Below are 22237 nucleotides of genomic sequence, written 5' to 3'. Positions count from 1 at the left end.
CATTTTTTTAAAGTTCTGTCCACCACTCTTGAGTAAGGGAAAAAGCAAACTTCATTCACAACAGTCTTGCTCTTTTTTTTTTCCCAAGTCTTCAATCATACTGTCACTTTAAGTGTACAGGTATGTAGCCAGAGGAGTGTACAATTTGCTACAGATAGTCAGAAACCAAAATAATACCTTACGAGTTTGTGATTCTCTCTATTGTAGCTTTGGGGTTTCTTTTTTTCCAATGAGTCTTCATGGACAACATTTGCATTTTTTTTAGACGAGTCAGAGAACTGAACAGCAGCAACACAAAAAAGTTCCTGGAAGAGAGAAAACGGGTAACTATAACCTTGACAAAGTCACTGGGCACTATTTCTGGATATTTATTTTCATTTCTGTGTTGAGACTCTAGCTCTAGTAAACAAGCAGGTGTTGGTCCTTGCTTTGTTCTACATAGTTGTAGTATAAAAGACCTAGCATAATTTAAGAGAAAGCTATTTTAAATTAACAAAATTACTATTCATTGTTGTGTATTTTCTACTTTTATGTTATATATTATATATGTAATATGTGTAATATTGTGTAATTATTGTAGTAATAGCTCTTCTTAAGGCTGGGTGATGTAATAGGCTTCCTGTGATGTATTGTGCCACCCAAGTGGGGCAATGTGGCATATATACACGTATATGTTTCAAGTAAGTTTTTATTTTGCTTGTTAATAATGTGTTGCATTTCCCCCCCCATTATTTTCTCTTGCTTACAGCTGGCAATGAAGCAGTCAAAGGAAATGGATCAGTTGAAAAAAGTTCAACTTGAGCATTTAGAAGTCTTGGAGAAGCAGAATGAGCAGGTATCTTATTTTAAAGTCTTAAAAGAAAAGCAAGCTAGTGAAAACAATAACCAGAATCAGGCTGAGTAGAATGCTTCTAAATGTAAGTCATTACCAAATGTGTGAAAATTACTTTCTTTGCGGTCACTCACCTACTTGGGGAGTTAAAATGAAGAGGTGAGGTGAATTAAATAATGATACAGAACCAGATTTGTTTCAGATAAGCATGTGAAAACTTGACTGCTTAGCCAGGGTCTGTCCTTTCAGCTGTTCAGGCACGTTGATACTTGTTAGCTAGATATGACAGTCATAAAAGGCCCAGCATATCCATTTTAATTACTCCCAAGAAGTACCTCAAGCGAATCTGTTTGTTTCATTTTGGAACTTACATTTCTAGTGCTGGTTGGAAAATAGAGGTGAAACGTGCACAGAGCATCTCTGAACTCTAAGAGACAGTTTGGACTGAATTGTAGAGATGTATTGTAGCAGAGGGAGTTTTATCTGTACAAGTACATCCTTTCCTAATTAAAATACCTTATTATTTTCTTCTAGTTTATAAGCTCTTTTTTTTTTTTAATTGAAAAACTACTTGGCAAGGAAAGGAAAATTCTAATCTTATTTCTGGTAGAAGCAATGCTATGTTTTGAGCAGTTCCCTTGGTTGAGCCAGCAGAGCTGTAATTATTGCATGGCCTTGCAGTACTGCACTTACACAAATGGGAACTGCAAGGGGACTATACCCAGCCGTTTAATGAGGTGAGAGAGAAAGGGTGCATTTAATAACCATTACTTTCAAGGGTTATGTACTCACTTCTTTATTATTAAATGTTTAGGACTTGAACTCTGTGGCAGATGTTATAGTCTGAATTAAAGCCATTTTGCAGAGTCGGCGTGAAGTGAAGAGTACATGCAAATCAAGTACATGCAATCCACTGTCAGGAGAGAGTCCTACAGCCCCAAAAGCTGCAGCCTGGATAACTTTTAGGGGAGTGATAGCAATGTAGGATCGCAGGCAGCTGGCACCACCAAGCCCCAGCCACCATGGCTCTGACTTCTGATTGCTCCACCTCCCTTTTGGACAACAACCAAAATTCCTAGTCTGTTCCCTCACAGGGTTTGTGTAGGTGCCATCTCTATCATCCAGCGTGAATGGATCTGTCAGTCAGTCTGTTCTTGAGCAATATCTGCATATAATCAAAAGGCAGGAGAGGCAGGCACCCGGGGGAGGCAACTGGGCTACAGCAGATCTGTAACGTCACTGTAGAGAGCGCGACAGAATGCTCCCTAGTTGACAAAAAATGATGGGCTTGATCCAGAGATAGGTGTTACCAGTAGTTTCTTTCCAGTGGCTTCAGGGGGCTTTGGATCCATTTTTTAAAAACATAAGGACAAGAGGGAATTATTATAGTTGTGCTTTTAACCACAATGCAATAAACACGTTATGTATAAGAGAGCAAGGTTGCTAGGAAATAAGTGTGAGTCATTAAAGGAGTCACGTTTTGCAGCAATTAGAAACTTCCCTCACCTGAGGTTACACCTTCCGCCACTGAGAGATGGTTACAGCCCACATGAGCTTGCTCATACTCCATTTCAGTGCAGAGATTAAGTCAGCTTAAATCATCAGTGATTAAATGGAGTAAGATCATTCACGTGCTGGTTATCACTTTTGTGTGGGCATGTGGTAGCCTCCACCAGAGGGATAGTTCTTAACAGCTTTTTAATTCACTCTGATTTGATCCATCAGAACATATATTTTCATACCTGCTGTTTTGACCACTTCCTTTTTAGCCCCAAAAGTGCACCAGTGCAAGCCCCCAGCTGGATCTGGTTTTGTTGTTATACACGTTGATGCATGAAAACTAGTTGGATCAAGATAAAGGTGGTATTTGTTTAATGAGCATTTCAAAACGTGATTTTTTTTTTCCGGATCAAACAAGAGAAGAGATTTTTCATACAAATATACAATGTAGAAAAGCAGAATTATGGGTGGAAACAGCCTTCAATACAAACTGTTATGAATTTAAATTTGTTTTGGTTTATGTATGTTTTTCTTGCATTAATTTTTCAATCTCACTTCAGTTTTCATTCATTTAATTTGCTTCTTGTTGTATTACTCAATTTTGACATTATTATTTTTGTACAAACAGCTTTTGAAATCCTGTCATGCAGTGTCTCAAACACAAGGTAGGATGGACGTATAATAAGCCAACTATTATTTCAGTGTGCTTTCCTTCTAAATTAAATCATTATCATTGGAGCCCTCCTTGTAAATGCAACCATTGGGAAGTACCATTGACATAGTGAACACAATGTTAATCTTGTTTGCACACAGATATTTGAGCCTGACACAATATTAACAGTATATTTTTGTGCTTTAGCATCTCAAAGTCAGATGCATATGAACAGTGATGTGCAGAGGAAATATTTAGAGAGTAACTTGTATTGTACGTTACCTGTCGTTACTGAAAGGTGCGCTTAGAGTTCTAAACTGTTGTCTGTGGGAAGTGTCTATTGATCTAAGAAAACTCTTTTAGTGTTAACATACATATGATTAAGTGCTAGTGCTGATAGTCAGACAAAGGTTATCCACATATATTAGTATGGTAATAAAATAAGTAATTCCATGCTAAGAATAGCAAAATATAGAATAAATGGTTAGAAACAGCTTTTTAGTGTCTAAAGAAGAGACGCTTCCAGCGCTTTAAAATTCACTTCAAAATCCAACACATTACAAGGTATGGTAATTATACTTACCAAATGGCTGTGCTGCTGTGGCTTCCTTAAGTAATTGTTACTCTCAAGAAATGTCTATTAACCCCTGTCTAACCAAGGGAAGTAGTTGTGTTAGGCTTGAACGTCCAGTTGTACAGCATTGCCTGATCAGAATTATTTTCTTGAATTGATACCATACTTGTATCTTGCAGTGAATCTGGCAGCACCCGCTTTAACAACATTTATTTATGGACATATAATGAGGAAAAAAAGCATTCATTAGGCTAGGAAGAAAATACCTTTATTCTTCTTTTACTGTATATGGTTCTTAGCCTGTCTTAGATCTCACTAGAGAGCAAGCATGTTGAAAGCAGAGTCCATTAGCTGCCACTTACTTCATGAATTCACTGCAGTTTCAACACTGCCTTCCAGAAGGCTCGTCTTCGAGTATCGTGCTTGTGTGTTCACGTCAGAATGCACCGTCTGAACCAGCCTCAGACTAGCAAAAACGGGCGTCCTGTTCCTATGCTAATGTGTTCTTTGAAACCAAGTTATCACTAAAATAATTCCGTACGCCATATATTGGCATGCAGAATATTTATAGGACACTCTGTGCCAGTAGTTAAGTCACAAGCTTAAAAATGTGAAATGCGTGAGTCACTAAGAATGAAACACAGGGGTTTGTTTTATCTGGAATTTCATTTCACACACAGGCAAAATCCAGCCAACATTTCAGAAGAGGTTGTACATACTGATTTATTATTATGTTTCCATATTTTCATGTTAAAATTATTTCTTCATTACTTTCAAGCTTTCAACTCATTTAAATGGAGAGCATTGATTAATTTTTAATCATATTTATGACAGTTGCTTTGCCATTATCATAATTCCTTTTTTCCCCAAGATGATGATGATGACTATGAAAGTCCAGGGCTAGATTTTTCAAGGCGGCACATACATCACAGCTGCACAAACCCACATATACCTTGCAAAATTACTAGCTGTGCATCTCATTACTTTAGATCTACATCTGCCCATTTTTACATATGCAAATACATGTTTGCACATCCAGAATAGGTGACTCCTTAAGTAGGAGCTTGTGTAGCAAAGTTCCCTGTCTAAGCAACGTTTACAACTTTTTGAGGAACATAGTTCATGTAAATCAAGTCCAGTAACCATTCTTCCCTGCATGACATACACAAAGCAGTTACACCAAAGAAAATATTAGCTTGGTTTGTTTCTTCCTAAACCTGTCCTAATCCTCGGGAGCTTGGTTGTAAACATAGATGGGTTAGCTTGCCCTCTGGGTCAATTTATTCCGAGTCCTTTGGGTTATGGCTTTAAATAACTTCCCGGATTGAGAGCCCTCAGAGAAAATGAAGAGATGGTGACTCCCAGTTCCTTTAAACTGCAGAGTTTCAAACGAAAGCAGAACTTCTAATCTGTAACTGAGCCACAGGAGGAGTAAGTGTACGTTTGTGCTTATCTGTGTGTGAGAGAGAGGGGAGAGGAGAGGAAGGGAATTTCCCTCTAAGGAGGGGATTCCCAGGCCAGCTACCGTTTATATATGGTTCTTTAACTCTGCTTGCAAAGCCCGAGTCTTGCAGAGTTTATAGTGAGATCTGGCATACGATCATTGCTGTATTCTGCACAGCGCATTTGGGTACAGTTTCAGGTGGATTCGTGTGTATAATCCCATGGAGCATATAGCAGTAGTCTAATCCTGAGGTGAAAAACACCATGTCTATAATCGTAAGAATCTCCTGGTCAGATGGAGATTATTTTTTAAAAATTATTATTTAAGAAATTAGTACTTAAAAATCTTGCCTACTGCAAGGAAGATGTTATATCAGTGGGTTTTTGTCATTCCTTGTCTTTATGAAAGAAACAAGTCCAGATCATAGATGAACTCTCTAAACGTTTCGGGAAGTAACACATCGCAGTACTCACACAACAGCGGTGAAGCATACATTCCCGAAGACATTTCCTATCAGGAGAAACAGTCGAATCGGGATCTGCCTAATTTTCTCCTCCAAAATTGGAGCTTCTGCATTTTACCATACACATCTTCAGAAAGTCAATCCATGAGTCTTGGAATAGGATCAAAAGTATTTCCCAAAGATTTGTAGACATGAGAAAAACATCTGATTTTGAAAACAGAATGACACTGGGGGGGTAAACATAATGTTATTACATATATCTTCAGTGTGTTCTGCCTGTATTTCACCCAGACACTATCATATAAAACATGTGCTTCATTTTGAACAAAAGGTCTAACGCAATGCTTCATGCGGTGCTTTTGGATTACAGGCAAAGGAGATGCAGCAGATGGTGAAGCTGGAAGCAGAGATGGATCGCAGGCCAGCAACAGTGGTCTAAAGCCTCAACAAGCAAATTGAAGTTGGAGAACACAGCATCCTTAAAATGAGAGCAAAATTCAAAATAACGTTGCTGAGGTTGAAAAGTGGGCTTTGTTTTGTTTCATTTTATTTTGTTTTGTTTGGGGGCAGTTTGTGTGTTTTCTTGTTTTTAATATATAAAGCGTAGCTACGGACCACCAAGTCTTAAGGTTTGCATTATTTCTTTTTTAACACTGGGCACTGAATTTCCTTTGTTGGATTTCCATTTTCCTTTGTTCAGAAAAACACTAACCGGAAGATGAAGACAGTTTTTTTTAAACTCAGTCCTGTATTCCTTTCTGTATCTCAACAGGCAGCTTGCCTGCATCAGCATTACACAATCAAAGCCTTGAAACACAACAGATATTTTTAACATCATCTCAAGTGGCAACAAAACTGTAGTCAAGTCATGTTATTTACCATTTGTGTTCTCATGTGTGATATATTGTGTAGAAACCCCATGCTGCCAGATCCCGACAAGCAACAACTCGTCAGATGCTCAGCACCTGATGTCACGGAGCCTACTGAACTGAATCTTCTGCTAAGTCACCGTAATAATCAGTGTAGTAAGGAGCTGAGTTTGGGCAATTTTAAATTCTATTTCAAAGTGTTTTTCAGGCGGGAGACAGCAGGCAGTTGAAAGGTAACTGTGTATATTCGAAAGTACAATATGTACAAAGTCATCGACCAAATTCATCAACTGTAACAGTAACTTCACAGGATATTTCTGCAGTCCAGTGATGTCATTCACAAGTGCCATATCAACTCTTATCACGTCTGAAAGAAGCTGATATCCTGTAGAAGTTACTGCAGTGGTTAGCGTGAGGGAAATACAGTGTATTTGTGCCAAAACTGATCAGTGCTTTAGGGAATTATGTATTAGGCACTTTAAGAAAAGTTTACATCCTACATTGCTTGTATAGAAATTGCATTTTGATCCTGTTGCTGCAGATCCCAGATACTACAGTTCATTGTAACTTAAAGATTGTTTAAATGGCTTTTGGCAAAAAGTTTGTAACTGTGAAAATGTAAAAAGTATTTATACACTTCAGAATCACAGCATTGTAGAAAATCACATACATGTTGCCACGTGATAAAGTTAGTAAACAGAAATGCTAAGAGTATGTTTGCATGTGATACAAATGCTACTAAGACTGCAATGCCTACTATATGACCACAGTCATTCTACTAGCTGGTAAATACTGAATAAATGTATGGCACAGAATATTGTTTGATTAATTACAAAGACTTTTAGCATAACAAGGTCTCTATATATACGTGTGTATATTAATTACGTGGGCATTCTTGATACAGTAAAAGAAAAGTACATAACTAATTTAATTTTACACAGAAGTATTTATGCAGATTTTCAGAATTTCATATCAGGAATAACCTTTTTATGTCCATTAGATACAAAAACAATTTGCTAATGTGATAATTTGCATGTTTCCAGAGCTTGCTGTAGTTATATTGCAAAACAATGCATGTAAGCATTCCGCTTGGAATTTGTCCATGCTGCCAATTCAAAGATGACTGCATGGAAACTGGTAGTTTAGAACAAATCAGATTCCTGATTTCAACGTACTAAGCACCAATTACTTTGTTGTATATGCTTGTACAAACAAATTCTACATATTCCTATAAACAAAATAAATGAAAAGAGATAATTATGTTATTGTCAGTCCTGAGATGAAACTTTCAACTTCTCTAATAAAAAACTTAAAAATTCAAAATGTTTAGTTTTGACTGTAGTGAATTGTAGGTTGGTGGTATTATTACTTACATATTTTTAGTAAGTTGTATTTCCTTGTAAAAATGTGCATAGTGTAAATATATTTCTATCACAGCTTATTTATTCAAAGGAGTCTTATTTCTTTTAAGTGATAGAAGAATTGTGCAGCGTTGGTCCTTGCAGCACTACAGAACTACCCGAGTACAGTGTAGCAGCACTACCTTGAGATGCAGCACCCTGAGTACAGTGTAGCAGCTCTACCTTGAGAATGCAACTGAGACAGAGGTCAGTGAAGTCTTTAGGGGTTTAAGGCAGGATTTAAACAAACTTGTGATGACTATTACAGAATTCCCATTCTGATGCCACTTAACTTACGGAGGCACCTCCTGCTTCTTATAATCCATCATGTTTTAAAGACAAGTTGTGTACTGGGAGCAGCTCTCCCTGCTTTCTAAGCTTGACTTGAGTGCCGGAGGGAGCTGGGAGCAGCAGTGTTTTCAGAGCATGCTGGACAGGATCTGGCATCTCAAACAAGGCAGTGATTTTTTATTATTCTTTTTTTAAATTAAAAATGTCTTCTAAAACACAGCTGGTGGAGACAGTGCTGTGAGCTGGAATTTTTTGCTGCTGCCTACTGCAGTGGTTTCTAGCCAGTAAGCAGATGACAGACCAGATACACAGGGAACCAGATGGTGAAGCATTGAATGTCTCTAGTTTTCTTAGGCCCACTTACAGCCTGGCTGGAAACCACTGCCCTATCTGTTAAAGAAATAACTGGAAATGGAGGACTTGGGTTCAGCTCACGTTCCTATCTGAGGAAAATCAAACCTGCCTCTCTTAATTCCCTGGCGAGTATCCTATGCATCACGGAATAGGTTTTGGAAGGCTAGAAAATACTGTCCACAGCCTCCTTTGGAGCCTGTGCTCGCTGCTCAGCCAGGAGCGAGACGTTTATCAAGTCGGAGAGAAAATGTGGTTCTGTGAAACTGTGGAGCTGGGTAGCCTCAGCTTCCAGGCTCAGCTGCCAGAACTGTTACGTATTTCATCCATTGACAATTTAGCATAAAACACAGACAGTAATTTGAAATTAAGTGATGGATTTTGTCAGCTAAGTATTTTGAAATACTGTTTGAGTAGTATTTGATTCAAAAATTATTTGAAGTTTGGCCGCTAATGTAATGAGGTGAGAATTTCCATTGAGATGAAATAGGCTGATCAATTTGAACATTGATACTGAGTTAAAGCGGTTTAAAATGTCACTCCCTGCCGGGGTGATGGATTCCACTTCAGTGAAATTTCATCGAGGGAAGTGGCAGATTCTCCCTCTCTGAACCTCTTCAGACAAATTCAGCACAGCTGTGATGGGGAAGGTCATGACACCCTCGCCTCACAGGCAGCCCGCTATTCTTTCACTTCCAGTAATTTGGGGGCTGGTCATTGTCTTGACTGTTTCCAAGTGGGGGTCTGTGTAACCCCGCCCACTTGGCTGCAGTCAAATTGCATTGTGGAGATCCAAAATACCCCTCAGGGGCTGATTTCCTTGCAGGCTCCACATGTCATCGCCCACAGACTGCCTGTAAAACCGGTTACCAGTGGCAGACACATCCCACAGCCGCTCGGCCGGAAAAGCCCACTGCCGGGGATGCACCCGCAGTGGTCCCAGCACTGGAGCCCCGCTGTCGCCGTGCTGCGTGCTCCCTGTGAGGAAGCCAGTAAGAGTTATTGCTGCCTGGTAGGGGGTAGAAAAGGAGTTTCAGCCTTCAGAGATATACAGGTGGTCTCCACAGCTGGGGATAAGGGCAGGTTGCAGGGTTGGTTCCGAGGGATCCAATCTGTGACCATAAATTGGCCCTGGTCATAGAATTTCAGGTCAGCTAATGCTGCACTGGCTCCCCAAGGTGAGACCCTTCTGCTCTGTCAGTGTTTTGGGGCTTTCCCTTTTTTGCCATGGAGAATGAGATAAATGCAGATCTGCAGGCTGGGAGGGGGGATTGTGACTGAAGCCAAAGGCTTTTTTGTTGTGCTGTGCAGCTGGTTGGGCCCGGGAGAGCACAGTTCAGTGCCGTGGGGCTCGGGCGGCTGTGGGTCAGGCTTTGCTCAGGTCTCCAATGCAGCTCCTCTCTGTGGTAGCCTCGTACCCAGGCTGGATGCAAGGGCAGCTGCTCAGGATCATGTATTTATTCAGAGGCTTAGAAGCTACCTGGAAACCTCAAAAAAATTGGAAATTAAATAGGGGGCTAGATGAGGAAATAGAGGCTAGTTAAATACTGAGGTCATCAGTGAAAAACCTAAGGAAGCCGGGCACTAAAATCACCACAGAGATACAGTCTGTTGCAGTCGAAGAGCCTCATACAGAAATTATATTTTTTTCCCTTTGTATTAGTCCCTTGAAACTGTTATCTGTAGGTTAATCCTATATTACGACTGACACAGGTCTGGCTCTATTTTGAGGGGCGGGAATGACTCTTTATCATGAAACAGGAGAGAGAGGAAATGGCCAGAATATAATTTTTAACACATACAGCAAGAAAAAAAGGAATTTCAGCAGAATAGTTACAGAAATCTATATGTTCCTTCAATATCGGGTTTTATTTTTAAAGAGCTGATTCCCAGCAAGAAACCCCCTCTCCACAGGTGTGCCCTGGCAGAGAAGGGCAGCTGCCCACAATCAAGACTTGCCTTGTAATACCTTGTTTCGAAAAACCCTGGGCTCTTTCCCTCCAGCCTCCTTTTCCTGAACTAGAAATGTGAATCGCTAGCGAACTCTTGTAAAGCCACACGCTCCAAATAGCTACTGCCCTTTTGGCTTTAAAAAAAAAAAAATCAAAAATCCTTGATGGTAGGTTTCTGTTCCCTGTCGCTCCTGGGACTCACATCTTGAAGTTGTAAATACTCGGCTATGCTCTTTGTACCAGGGTGCGGGTGGCAGCACTTTAAAGGACCGTAAAAGCTCCCAATGAGAGGCAGAAATAATATTTTAGGGTCGCACTGCGTTGCAGCCCCTTCTTCCTTCGGCAATGGGCCGCGACACCTCCACACACCATGGCCTCGAGCCTGGCAGGGACAAACTCTTCTCGGCACCTGTCTCGCACATCTGAGACATCCCCAGGTGTGCCCAATCCTCCCCAATAACACTTCCCCATAGGCACAGCCTGGGTTGTTTTAACACACCTGCTAGGTGCCGTCGGGATTGCTCCCCTTGCTAAGTGATGGTACTTTTTATGGTGTGTCACAATAGAGCTCAGGTGTGTTGATGGCCGTTTACAAAAGGGTGCTGGGTTTGCTTCTGACCTTGCGACACAAAAATAGCTGCACGTTTCGTTCTAAATTAAAACACGAAGCAGCTGTTCGCCTGTACCGAAATTACTGACGCTCGGTGAGCAGCCGGCGCTGGACTAGATAACCCCTCCTCCACGCCCGTCGCTGTCCCGTTTTGGTGCTCCGTTCGCCCCGTGGGAAGGGCTGCCCGGTGCGGCACCGAGCGGGAAGGGTGGGTGGCAGGACCCCGGGGGAAGGGGGAGCCGGCTCCAGGCCGGTGTAAGGCTCACCCGGGGGAGCGGGGGCCGCTCGCTGGGGTTCAGTCCCGCTCCAGCGGCACGTCGGGGCTGTCTGGCTGGCCAGGGGCTCCCCTAGCTCCCTCCTCTGAGGGTATTCGCGAGAGACCCTCCGCGGGGGTCGGCAGGACTCCCAGCGCCGGAGGAGGGGGCATCCCTCCTCCCCGCTCTGCCTCCGCGAACGCCCCCCTCGCTCAGCGTGGGCGCCTCCATCAGCTCTGCCGGCATCTCCCCTCCTTCTCCTCCTCCCCACACCCCCACGCATTCTTCCCCGTCCCTCCTCCCCGCCACTCCGCAGCAGAGTGCTTTTGCAGCCAGTGCAGCTCCTGGGAAAGGAGGTGTTTCAGCTTTTTTTTTTTTTTTTGCCTTTTTTTTTTTTTTAATTTCTTTTTCTTTTCTTTTTTTTTCTTTCTCTCCGCCGGAGCGGTCCCTTTCGGAGCAGCAGCAGCCGCGGACACGCCGGGGCCGAGCAGGGAGTATGGCCGCGGGGTGCCTCCCGGGACTACTTTTCCTCTTGCGTGAGTACTGCAGTCGCGAGTCGCGACACGAAACCCCATCGCGATGAGGCAGCGGCTGGCGCTGAGCCCAAGCCCGCGCTGCCAAGAGTACCGGTCCTGCTTCGCTGCCCCGGCTCCGCCGCCCGCCCTGTCGCGACAGGGGAGCCCACCGCGGAGGCTCAGGGGCGCCAAAGCGGGCGGCTGTGGGGAAGCGGTCTGGGCGCTGCCGTCGTTCAGCCCCTCTCTGCCCGCAGACGCTGCGGCTCGCCTGGCTGCCGAGCAAGAAGTTGAAAATCTCTCCGGGCTCTCGCCTAACCCTGAAAAGGACATTTTCGTGGTGCGGGAAAACCGGACGACTTGTCTCATGGCGGAATTCGCTGCCAAGTTCACCGTCCCCTACGACGTGTGGGCTAGCAACCACGTGGATGTAAGTGGGGGTCCGGGCCCGGGGGGCGGCCGGAGCTGGCGTTTGCAGTGCTGCAGCCGCGGAGCCGCCGCACGTTGTCACGGCAGGACGCGGAGGGGGGCCGGGGGGGAATCCCCGGTAGTTTTGGAAAGTCGTTTTTCTCCTCCCTCCGAGGATATTAAGCTGGGGCTGGTGGTGGGTGGGCTGTGGGCTCCCGGGGGTGCCTCGGGGCCGCCCCTCTGAGTCCCGCGCTCCCCGTTTGCAGCTGATCACGGAGCAAGCCGGTATCCCGCTGTCGCGGGGCGCCGAGGTGAAGGGCAGGTGTGGTACTAACGAGTCGGAGCTGGAGGTCTCCTGGCTGGAGGAGGCGTACACCGTCAAACTCTTCTTCCTGAAGGTACGGGGCTGCCCCCGCACTCCCGGGAGCTGGGGGGTGCACGGAGGTATTGCTGGGGTCCTGACCGGCGCTGTCTCGGCAGGAGGGGCACAACACCTCCCGGGGGCAGGAGACTTTTTGGAGGCTTAGCCGGATCCAGTTCACCTACGACACCGCCGAGCGCACCTACTTCAAGGACGCCGTCAGCCGTAAGCGCCCCGGGGGCACGGGATTTCAAGCAGATCCTTGAAAATAAGGATCTGCGGCTAAATACTCTTTAACAAGGAAAAAAATAAACCCCGAGCCCGCCCGACAAAACCGGAACTAGGGGCCAGTTTTAACCGCGTATTCATTTATTTCGTTTTTATTCGCGTATCTTGTTTTTGATGCCCCGCAGTTGCAGCGGGAGGGAGAGCCCAACCTCTGCCCCTTTGCTGTGCTGCCCCTGGCCCTCCCGGCGGACCCAGGAGCCCGAGGGGGTGGGCAGCGGGGCAGGGGTCTGCCTGGTCGGGAAAATCTTGTCTCCTTTCCTGCGGGAGATGTTTTTTAAAGTTAATTATCTCCTCGGGTCTGATGATGGTTGAATTAAGTGGTTTCCCAAGACAGTGATGAGATAGGCATCAAAATCCATACCCCTACATGCCTCTGTAGCCAACAGCCTGCTTTTTTTTCCACTGTGTTTCCTTTCTTTTGGCTTTCAGTTTGTTTTTATCTCCTTTCTGCTCAAAAATTAGTTGTCTTGTATTGAAAATTGAAATACTGTCATTTGCAAGTTGTTCTTCCGCAAGATTTTCAAACTCTGGTGAATGGTGCGTTAAGAGTTTGCGGCGTAAGACACACTGGATGCGGAGCTATTTTTCCCACTGGTAGTTTTACTGTTTGTGTGCCCAAAACACAGTGGTGGCCATGCCTCGTCACCCTCTGCACGTGCAAAACAGTGATTGCCTTTCTGTACTGCTGGAGGGGAACAAAGGGCTGCAGAAGAGCGGGAGGTGGAAGGCATCCCTCCTTCCACCTTGCTAAGCCTCATTTGGCATTCATGTATAGAACAAGCTTGGTGCAGTGGGAAGGTATTTGCTTGTAATCTATACTTGAGTGAAATGGTCATGTTCTATTTTCAGGAAGGGTGTTATGGCCTGTTTTGCTTTGTAGTGAGATCCCCAGACTTCATTGCTCCTTCCCACCTGGATTTGGAGCCCAAGCGCAGCCTCAGGAATTGCTGTTTCCCAAACGTGGGGAGTATGAGAGCACAGTCTGAGGATGGAACAAAGGAAACCATTCCTCTGACTTTTTGGACTTTTGTCCAAAGTGACATGAGTGTAGCTGGCAGCAGCAGAGCCAGCTCTCCCTTTTGTGCCGGCAGGACCCCGCGCTGCAGCCGTCCGTTCCTGCTCGCAGTCAGGAGACCCCAGCGTGGGAACAGAATTGGCTATGTGGGGGTGTCGTGCCAAAAGCACGATCCCACCCTAGGAGGAAATGCCGCTTTAAGAGTAGCGGAGCGTGTGGCTGCCGCATCGCGTACCACCTGCATACCCTTGTGTTCCATTCATTAGCTTTGTTAATAAAGTCACGTCAGTCCTCCAGAGACAGGACCTGATCTTTGCTGTTTCTGACCTTGGCCAGCCGGGAAGCACACGGCCAGCTCGCACCAGCTATCTGCCCTGGTCACCCCGGCTGGGAGGTCCTACGAGTGCCAGGCACAGCAGACCATCTCCCTCATCTCCAGCGACCACCAGAAATCTGTGCAGCTCTTGCTGTCGGAAGTGCGCATCCAGCCCTTTGACATCACCGCGGATTTTGTCTTCAGTGAAGGTAAGGTGCAGGGCGAAGGCATGTCCTGCATCGCTGAGATGCTGACGCTGCCGTGCCCTTTGGGGATGTCGCAATGTACTGAAAGAATTTGGGTCCCACCTTTATCAGAGCACCTTCCCCTCCCTCCAGCGGGTTGTTAATGCTCCCTGCAGTCCCTCCAACCCATCCCATCCCTGTGTGGTCTCCCAAAAGCTTCCACAAATTCAGTCTAGCTGTTATTTGGCCAGAACATGGGCTGTCGTTGCATGTACGTTGGCAACATGAGTTCTCTAAGGACTCATCTGTCTGGATTGCCAGCAAGCCCCAGAACTGCCTGCTCCCTGGGGAGCCCTGCAAGGCTTAGGTGTCTCCTCTGCAGCATGGAAGGTGCTTCAGTACAGCTCCAGGAGCTTTTTAGGGCCACTGCGCATTGAGGAAATCTTGGGGCTGCAGTGGGAGGAAATACTCGCATGTTGCCGGCTTCAGTTTGATTAACGCTCATTGCAAGAGTGAAGGAAGCGTAACGGGGACTTCAGTGAGACGCCTTGTGCACCAAACACGGGACGCTGTTCCTCTTCCTGGGTGTCTTTTAACATTAATTGTGGATAAAAGAAAATGGGAGTTAAGGCATGCTGTTCATATCAAAGGGTTGTACTGTAGTCGGCAGCAATGCTGCCGTGGGGCAGGATTCCTGCAGATTTTGCCTGCCTGCATCGTGAGGAACCCGTGGTGCTCATCTTCCCTGACTTCCCCCTGCCTTTCCCATCCGGTTGGGTGAGGGAGTGTAAACATGCTCACCTGAATTAGGGCTTTGAGACTAGTCCCCGTTTCATGGTGCCATCTTAGCAAATTAGTTAACTCCATTATTATAACAAGATGCAAATAAAATTTGTAATAGCCACATCTTTTAATAACGAGCTAGAAAATGATGGTGTTATTTTCAAGCCTAGCATTAAAAATGTCAGGCTTTATTTTGTGTGTGGGAAATATTTTAGAACACAACAAAAAAACAGCACTGACTCCAGAGCCAAGCGCTTACGCTCATGACTCACAGTCCTCTAACTGATGTAGTAAATATATGCTATTATGTATGCTGGCTCTGGCAGAGCTCTGCGTGGCTGAATTACTCATGGCAAGGCCAGTGTAGTATGGAGTAGGTTTTATCCGTGGGCACAAATAAATCTTGCCCCCCCCCCCCCCCCAAAGCAATATGATGTTTTGCATAGGTTACAGGGAGAAAAAGGTAGAATGTAATAGTTTCCTGTCATTTTTTTGTTGGCACTTTTCTTCATCCTCTCTCTCCTCCTGTGGATCTAAGCTTCCTGAACTCGGGGTTTGGCTGGGCAGACCGTGGAGGCTGAGAAAAGCGTATTTAAACTATGCTAGTCTGGACTCGGTTTTAGCTGCTCTGTCTCTGGATACCAAACTTGACAAGTCCAAGAGCTCACAGTTAAAAGAACCAAACTCGGGGTTCATTGCCAAAGGGAAATACTTACCTTTTCATTATATGCTCTTTCATATCAGGTAGTAAATGTGGTTGGTTGGTTTTGGGTTTTTTCCTTTGTTGTTGTAGTTCAGGGTTTTTTTTTTCTCCAGGATGTGAGGAGACCCTGGTAGGTTTAGCAATCTTTAAACATACATGGGGAATTTTTTCTTCTGAGGAAAGCATCATTTCTTTCTTTGTCAAGCTTTCTGGGTTTTTTTGTTGCTGCTGTCATTATTCAATGACACGTCTTTTTGTTGAATTCCATTGGAAGTAAACTAGCAAAGAGCACCTGGAGAGGATGGTCATAAATGCCCGTGAGGTATTTGTCAGGGAAGCTTCACATGGGGCTCTGCCACTTCTCCCAGCGGCATGTCCCCACCAGCCCTGCAGACCAGCATGTCCTCGGCACATGCATGGCAAAACATGATCCTTTGTGGGGTCTGAGAATCGCTGCCAATCTTAAATTACAGTAATTAGCCTTCTCCTTTTTGGTTCATTAATTTCCCATTAGGTAAAATTCGTATTAATTATGAACAAGCCACAGAACATTTTAAAATATTTTAGAATAGCGAAAGAGACCTGCTAGAGCAGAAGAATTGCCGAGACGTGGGAGGGTCAGGGCCCTTTTACCACAAAGAAATGGGGGGAAAGATTTTGTCATTTGTCCTAACGCTGTCCTGTCTGGAATAGATTAAAAAGCTTGTAAGGGGTGATTGGGCTGCTTTTATTTTCTGAATGCTTAAACTCATGTGCTAGAATATATATTTTTTTCTTTTTTTTTAAGATACTGCTTCCAGCCCTCACAATTACCTACGTATACATATGGATCGATAAATAAATATATATTTACCTTTTTCAGTACAGAAGCAGCAGAATATTTTTTTCATTCTGAGCTTGGGAAATTTAATTTTTTTTAATAAGGAAAGCGTGTGTATGTTTTTCGGCTTAAAAGATCAGTAAAAAGAGCTGGATCAAGAAGGGGAGAGGAGAACATTTAAATTGGATAAAGACCCCCAAAGAAATTGTAATGTCTTTTTTTTTTTTAATCACAATAATGCAGAATACTAGTACAAAGGGATACAAAACCTGAGAATTAGGGACCGGGATCCTGGGACGTCTCATCACCCTCTGAGCAGCCCCAAGCAAGGGCCGTATTTTCTTAAGGGTCTTTGGCACCAAGTAGCTCCTCTTTGCAAGGTATTCAGGCTTTTTTTTTCTTTTTTTTCTTTTTTTTAAGCTAACTTACAAACACTCTTCTCAAAATCTCAAAGATCGATCCTGTTGTGCCAGACAACTGTGCTGTTTTTCTATCCTTTCCATCCTTTCCAACAGTCCCTGCCAACTGGTCCTCAGGCTTGCGGTCGTGACTGTAGGAAACAAGTGGGTGGGGCTTTTTTGTTTGTTTGTTTTGGTGTTTTTGCCTCGCTGCTATTTGGTCTGCAGAAAGATGCTGAAACAAGAAAATGGGCCTGTTGGGTGGTTTCGTAGCCTAGTACTGAAATTGGACGAGCACTCACCATAGAAACCGTGGCAGTACGTGAGCTTGGGTGCTGCGCAGTGTCGGAGGCACAAAAGAACAATGGGGATCGTACCTAAATGCCTCCTTTATATCCACCCACAGTCTTTGTTCGACGAGGCCAGGACTGGGGCTGCGGGGTGGCACCTCTCTGGCAGAGGGGTCACCCCACTGCGTGCGGGATGCAGGAAAACTCCCGGCATCACTTGAGCTTTTCACATAGTTAAAATTTGCCAGGGACCTTTATGCTTTCCTGGACTGAGGGTAAAACCCAGCGATTTGGGCAAATGCTGAGATGCCTGTGACCCGAAACAAAATACTCAGGAAAATTTGATGGAAAGGGCTGTTCTCCTGCAGAAGGCATTGATTTGAAATACATAGCAGTTCCCAGTGTGATAGCGTTTCATTTGTTGTGCATCAACCAGCCCACCTGCCTGCACTGTGCTTGATGGGGTCGAGTGTCTGAATTTGCGTCTGTTGTGGACTTGATGCAAACCCTTCTCCCCTCCCGCTCCCCCTTTGCATTTTCCTTTGCCGGTAGACCAGGAATGATACCTGTTACCTACCTCCTCATAGTGTTGTGGACGTCAATACCTATGCAGTGCTTTGAACTCGGGGTGAAAAATGCTGTATAAATGTTAACGTACGTTGTTATAAATGTGAAAATATTTTTATTTGTTGTAAAATTATGTATTTATCATTATATTTTTAATTAATTTTTAACATTAGTATAATGTTAAAATACAAAATTTCAGCCTCCTAGCAGTCAGCATCTGGAGAGCCTTAGTTCTGCTGCAGATGTGTTTGTGCTTAGGACTGGCCTGTGCCTCCATGCTGGGTCCCCCACAGCCCCATTCCCATTCACCCTACGCTCTCCAAAGAGCCCAGACTTTGGCGATCTGCTCCAACAGGAGAAAATGGATGTGTCTGGGAAGAAGGTGTTGCTAAGGCCGGAGGGGCTGCTGTGCAAGGGTGCCTTTGCTGCAGAGGCAGAGTGCTTTCTGCCCAGGGAAGTGCGGCAGGGTCCAGCTGGCGAGAGCAGCAGGGTTTGTAGGTGTGCTGCTGGAGACTGCAAGCTTTGCTTTGATTTTTTTTTTTTTTTATCCTCTTTAAAATTGTCAGGATAAAGAACTACCTTCCTTGGCTGCTTGTAAGAATTGACACCTTTTTGAGTTGTGACTCTGACACTTCAATCCTTGTGGACACCAGAGAGCTTTGGCCATGTCCTCTGGCACATTTTGTGCTCTGCAGCCAGTTTGCTTTGGCAAAAGCTGGGAATTCAAATATTGCAAACGAGTGCTGTAGAGTTGGGTTAGTCCTCTGCATCGCAGCACTGGGGCTTTTAGCTTTGCCGCCCTCGCTGGCTGCAAACCGCTCTGCCTTCACCCCATTCCCTACAAACACGGCAACATTCTTGTGTAAGGAAAGGTGCGCGGGCAAACCTGCCAAGTTTGAGGTGAACGCCTTCCGCTGGGTTTACAGCAGACTTGTTTACATTTTCTGTAGGGTTTAAGCTGAATGACTTTCAAGGTAAAAATTTGTGCCCGCAGGAAGAGATTGCAGCGGCTGGACTAAAACGCTATTTGGCGCATCAGCACGCCCTGTCCCGTCGGGCTGTCCGCGGCTGCATGGTGAGCTCCTCTAGCACGGATCCTTCCTGTAGGAGGGGTGCTGCTTTGTGCCGGCCCATGGGCAGTGGGCCGAGGGGTCAGAGCACCCCTGGCACTACCCCATGCATGGATTTTTCCTGCAGTCAGGTCCGGGGATGCCAACCTGCCGCTGTGTCTCTGCCTTGGCACTGAGAGTCGGGTCAGGCCTTAGCATCCTAAACCAGGAAGAATTTCATAAAGCTCTAGAAACCCAATTTTGGGAGCTAAATAGTAATTAGGGTGGGGTTTTTTTCCCCCCTTTCTCCTTAATACAAACAAACAAAACCCCTGCATTGCAGCAATTGCTGAATTGCCTGTAACACAGTCCTGGTGATTAATCGCTCCTCTGGTGAAACGGTGAGCAACTGCAACCGAAAAGGACATGTTTGTAAGACTACATTTCACTTTTTCTCTTTTGTTTCACTTCATTTACAGCTTGAAATGTTTCCTGATGGCACTGCTGTGAGCCTGGTTCTGGGAGGATGGCTCTGCGCCGGGACCCGACGGAGCTCCCAGAGGTGCTGGCACTGCTGGAGATATGTCCCTGCTGTCACCTCCTGCCTGGGCCTGGGGGGGTCGCTGGGTTTTTCCGGCTCTTTGCCACATGCCATTAGATTTGCAGAGCGTTTGCCATTTGTGGTTATTACAGATCTCTGCGTCTTGCAGTCAAGCTGCCTGGGGAACCCATCTGGACAGTCTTCAGCGATGGGAAGAATTAGCGGTGTCCTTTGTATCTGCTCATCTAACATGCAGCCTTTTTTTTTTGTTGTTGTTGTTTTAAGTAATTGCTGTTTTCATTGTTTTCAGCACAATTCTAGTAGTGAAGATGATGATCCAGGGGCCAGAGCACTGTCCTTCCTGTACCCCATAACCTTTTTTTTTTTCCCCAGAGTTGGCATTTTTCTTCTTTTTGGTCTGACAGCCCCATCTCGGCAGCATCAGCTCTGCCTGTCCATCAGCATGGATAAGCAACAGTCCTGTGGAGGGGGAAGAAGTAAATTGTGATCCTGTCATTCAGGCCTGCAGTAGACTCTGGAAGTGTAAGGGAGCTGAGCCGGTATTACCAGCATAATGTGTTTCCTAATCTTGGTGACTGTGCCTTTGCAAGCTGGATAGAAAAGTGTTTTCCCATTGTGTGGTGGCTGTTAATTTTCTAATGGTTTATTAGACTATGATAAGAGACTTGTAGGCCAGAGAAAAAAACACCGGAGAGGCTCATGTTGCTTCTGCTCATCCTTTGCCATATTTGACAAAAAATGTGGAGTGCCAGGATGCTGTTTGATCAAACACACATGTGTGCTCTGCCAGTGCTGGTAAACTCCCTGTGGGGAGCTGAGAGAGAACAGAGAGAGATGCTGTTAGATCTCTGTCAACTTGCAGATAGAGGGGGAAAAATCTTTTAACGATGAGCAGGGTAAGTGTGATGCAGACTTACTGATGTTGAGGTCTTGTCATACCATATTTGTAGACTCTGTGACTAAATAAACAAAACAGGTGCTCAGCCATGGTCAGGAAACTTGTACTTTGGCTTGTCCCATTCCCAACAAGGCCGTTGGTCTGCCAGAGGCCTGAAGGGGAGCTTATGGGCATGAAAGTTTTCTCCCACCACGTTGGCTGGTTTGGTAGATGTTACTTCTCCCTCCAGACCCCGTGTTGTGACTGTGATTTCACTTTCCTCCAAAGCAATTGATTTTCTGTCCGGGACTCCGATGACAGTTGCTGTCTCTCCTTGCGGCTGCAGCTATTTTTGCTGCACAGGGACCCCCGGCGCAGAGCCGTGACTCCGGGGAAGTTGGTTTGCTACTGCAGCAAGAGTTCGGATTTTCAATGTCTCACTCATTTCTCTCTTTCTCCCTTGTCTTTCTTTCCCTGCAGAACACAAGTGCCCAGTGGACCAGAGGGAGCAGTTAGAAGAAACCCTGCCTCTAATTTTGGGCCTGATACTGGGGTTGGTTATCGTGATAACCCTCTGTGTTTATCATATCCACCACAAGCTGACAGCCAACCAAGTGCAAATTCCTCGGGACAGATCTCAGTACAAGCATATGGGATAGGGGACAGGATCGAGCAGCCCAAGTACCTATCAGGTAGAAAAAGCAAAAGCACTTTTTTTCTAAGGGTGAGGTAAGGTTATGGGAGGCAAGAGATGGTATTCACAACACCTGATCGTGGATGCACATGGAGGCACACACGTTAAGGTTAGGCTTTAATATAGCTGTCTCTGTAAGAGGACTCGGAGCATCTGACTTTAGGGGTCTGTCTGTGGCAGTAGGTGATATGAATACCTTCTTAAGCACCTGGGCTGATCATCTGGAAACAGAAATGCTTCACATGTCAAAATTTAATATTGGGGGCAAAATCAGCTGGTTTTTTTTATTCTTCCTTTTTTCCTCCTCCCTCTAAGGTACTCTTACCTCCTCAGTGTGCCGTTCTTGGCAGCGTTCAGCCCTCTGTGTTCAAGTCTGTGCAGGGAGCGGGGCTGGGGGACAGAGCTGTTGCACAGACATCATTAAGATCCTTTAACTAAGGGACTTAAACCACATTCCTGAAGCTTGCACTCATGTTAAGGAAACCATGAAGGCAATACAGGTGTGTTTGGGGGGGGAGCCCAGAACCTCAAGCTGGTATAAACTGGACTAACTCCAGTGGTGCAGATTGTAGCCAGCTGAGGAGCTGACCCCACTCTTGAGACTGAGTAAAGAAAGTTTGTTTTTGCTTCTTGAGCCACATCTGAATTAAAGTTTAAACAATAACAATAAAAGAGTATTGATATACAAATTATAAAGTGCCATGCTACTGCAAGTCAACTGAGAAATGCTTCTGGCTGGACATCCTGCACGTATTGTGATTGTCGTTGAGATGTTAACATTGCTACCTGCAACTGATATTTTCACAGTGAAACAAAAAAAAAGGAAGAAAACGGAAATGTTAAAGTTACTATGCAGATTATTCAGGTATAATCTAATGTAACAGAAAAAAATACAAGGGAACCCTTGAAATCTATCCTTAAATGTAGACCATTTTTAAAATTAATTAAAACATGTACATATATAATATATGATTTGCCTTCTTATTTTGAAATTGTCATGCTTTTTACTAACTAATGGCATTGGTGTAAAAATACGTCATCTGAATGGATGTGAAATGTAGGATTTATTCTAGCAGTATTTTGGTGCCGATGGTTTGGTGACGACATCGTGGTGGCTCAGTATTCTGTGAGTTGTTGGCTATTTCTAATATTCTTCTAATCTCTTGGCAGTTTCTTACGTGTTTTGTGGGTAATGGTGTGTTTCACTCTGGTCCCAT

General features: G+C 44.9%; 2 protein-coding genes across 6 annotated transcripts in view; both read left to right on the top strand.

The window, feature by feature from the left end:
• Positions 1-5924, top strand: part of PLCB4 (phospholipase C beta 4) — a gene marked incomplete at both ends in the record, with an annotated part of 92604 nt that extends 86680 nt beyond the window's left edge. For 3 of the 5 annotated variants that reach the window (XM_081998067.1, XM_081998066.1, XM_081998065.1), the window contains 4 exons: positions 266-323; positions 749-835; positions 2961-2997; positions 5836-5924. In XM_081998067.1, coding sequence (XP_081854193.1) covers positions 266-323; positions 749-835; positions 2961-2997; positions 5836-5924 — 271 coding nt within the window. The remainder of the gene's footprint in view (positions 1-265; positions 324-748; positions 836-2960; positions 2998-5835) is intronic. The other 2 variants (XM_081998069.1, XM_081998068.1) reach the window with 1 other exon arrangement.
• A 5072-nt stretch (positions 5925-10996) lies between these two features.
• LAMP5 (lysosomal associated membrane protein family member 5) lies at positions 10997-20985 on the top strand (the record flags this gene model as incomplete). Its single annotated transcript, XM_081997302.1, has 6 exons — positions 10997-11728; positions 11962-12134; positions 12379-12510; positions 12593-12698; positions 14113-14301; positions 20807-20985. Exons 1-6 carry the CDS (start codon positions 11689-11691, stop codon positions 20983-20985), a joined length of 819 nt encoding a protein of 272 aa, XP_081853428.1. The 5' UTR covers positions 10997-11688.
• Between the last annotated feature and the right edge of the window lie 1252 nt (positions 20986-22237).

This window comes from Phaethon aethereus (assembly GCF_964289735.1).
Source record: "Phaethon aethereus genome assembly, chromosome: 3".
In the NCBI taxonomy this organism is placed as follows: domain Eukaryota; kingdom Metazoa; phylum Chordata; class Aves; order Phaethontiformes; family Phaethontidae; genus Phaethon; species Phaethon aethereus.
This window is presented reverse-complemented; position numbering and strand designations above follow the sequence as displayed.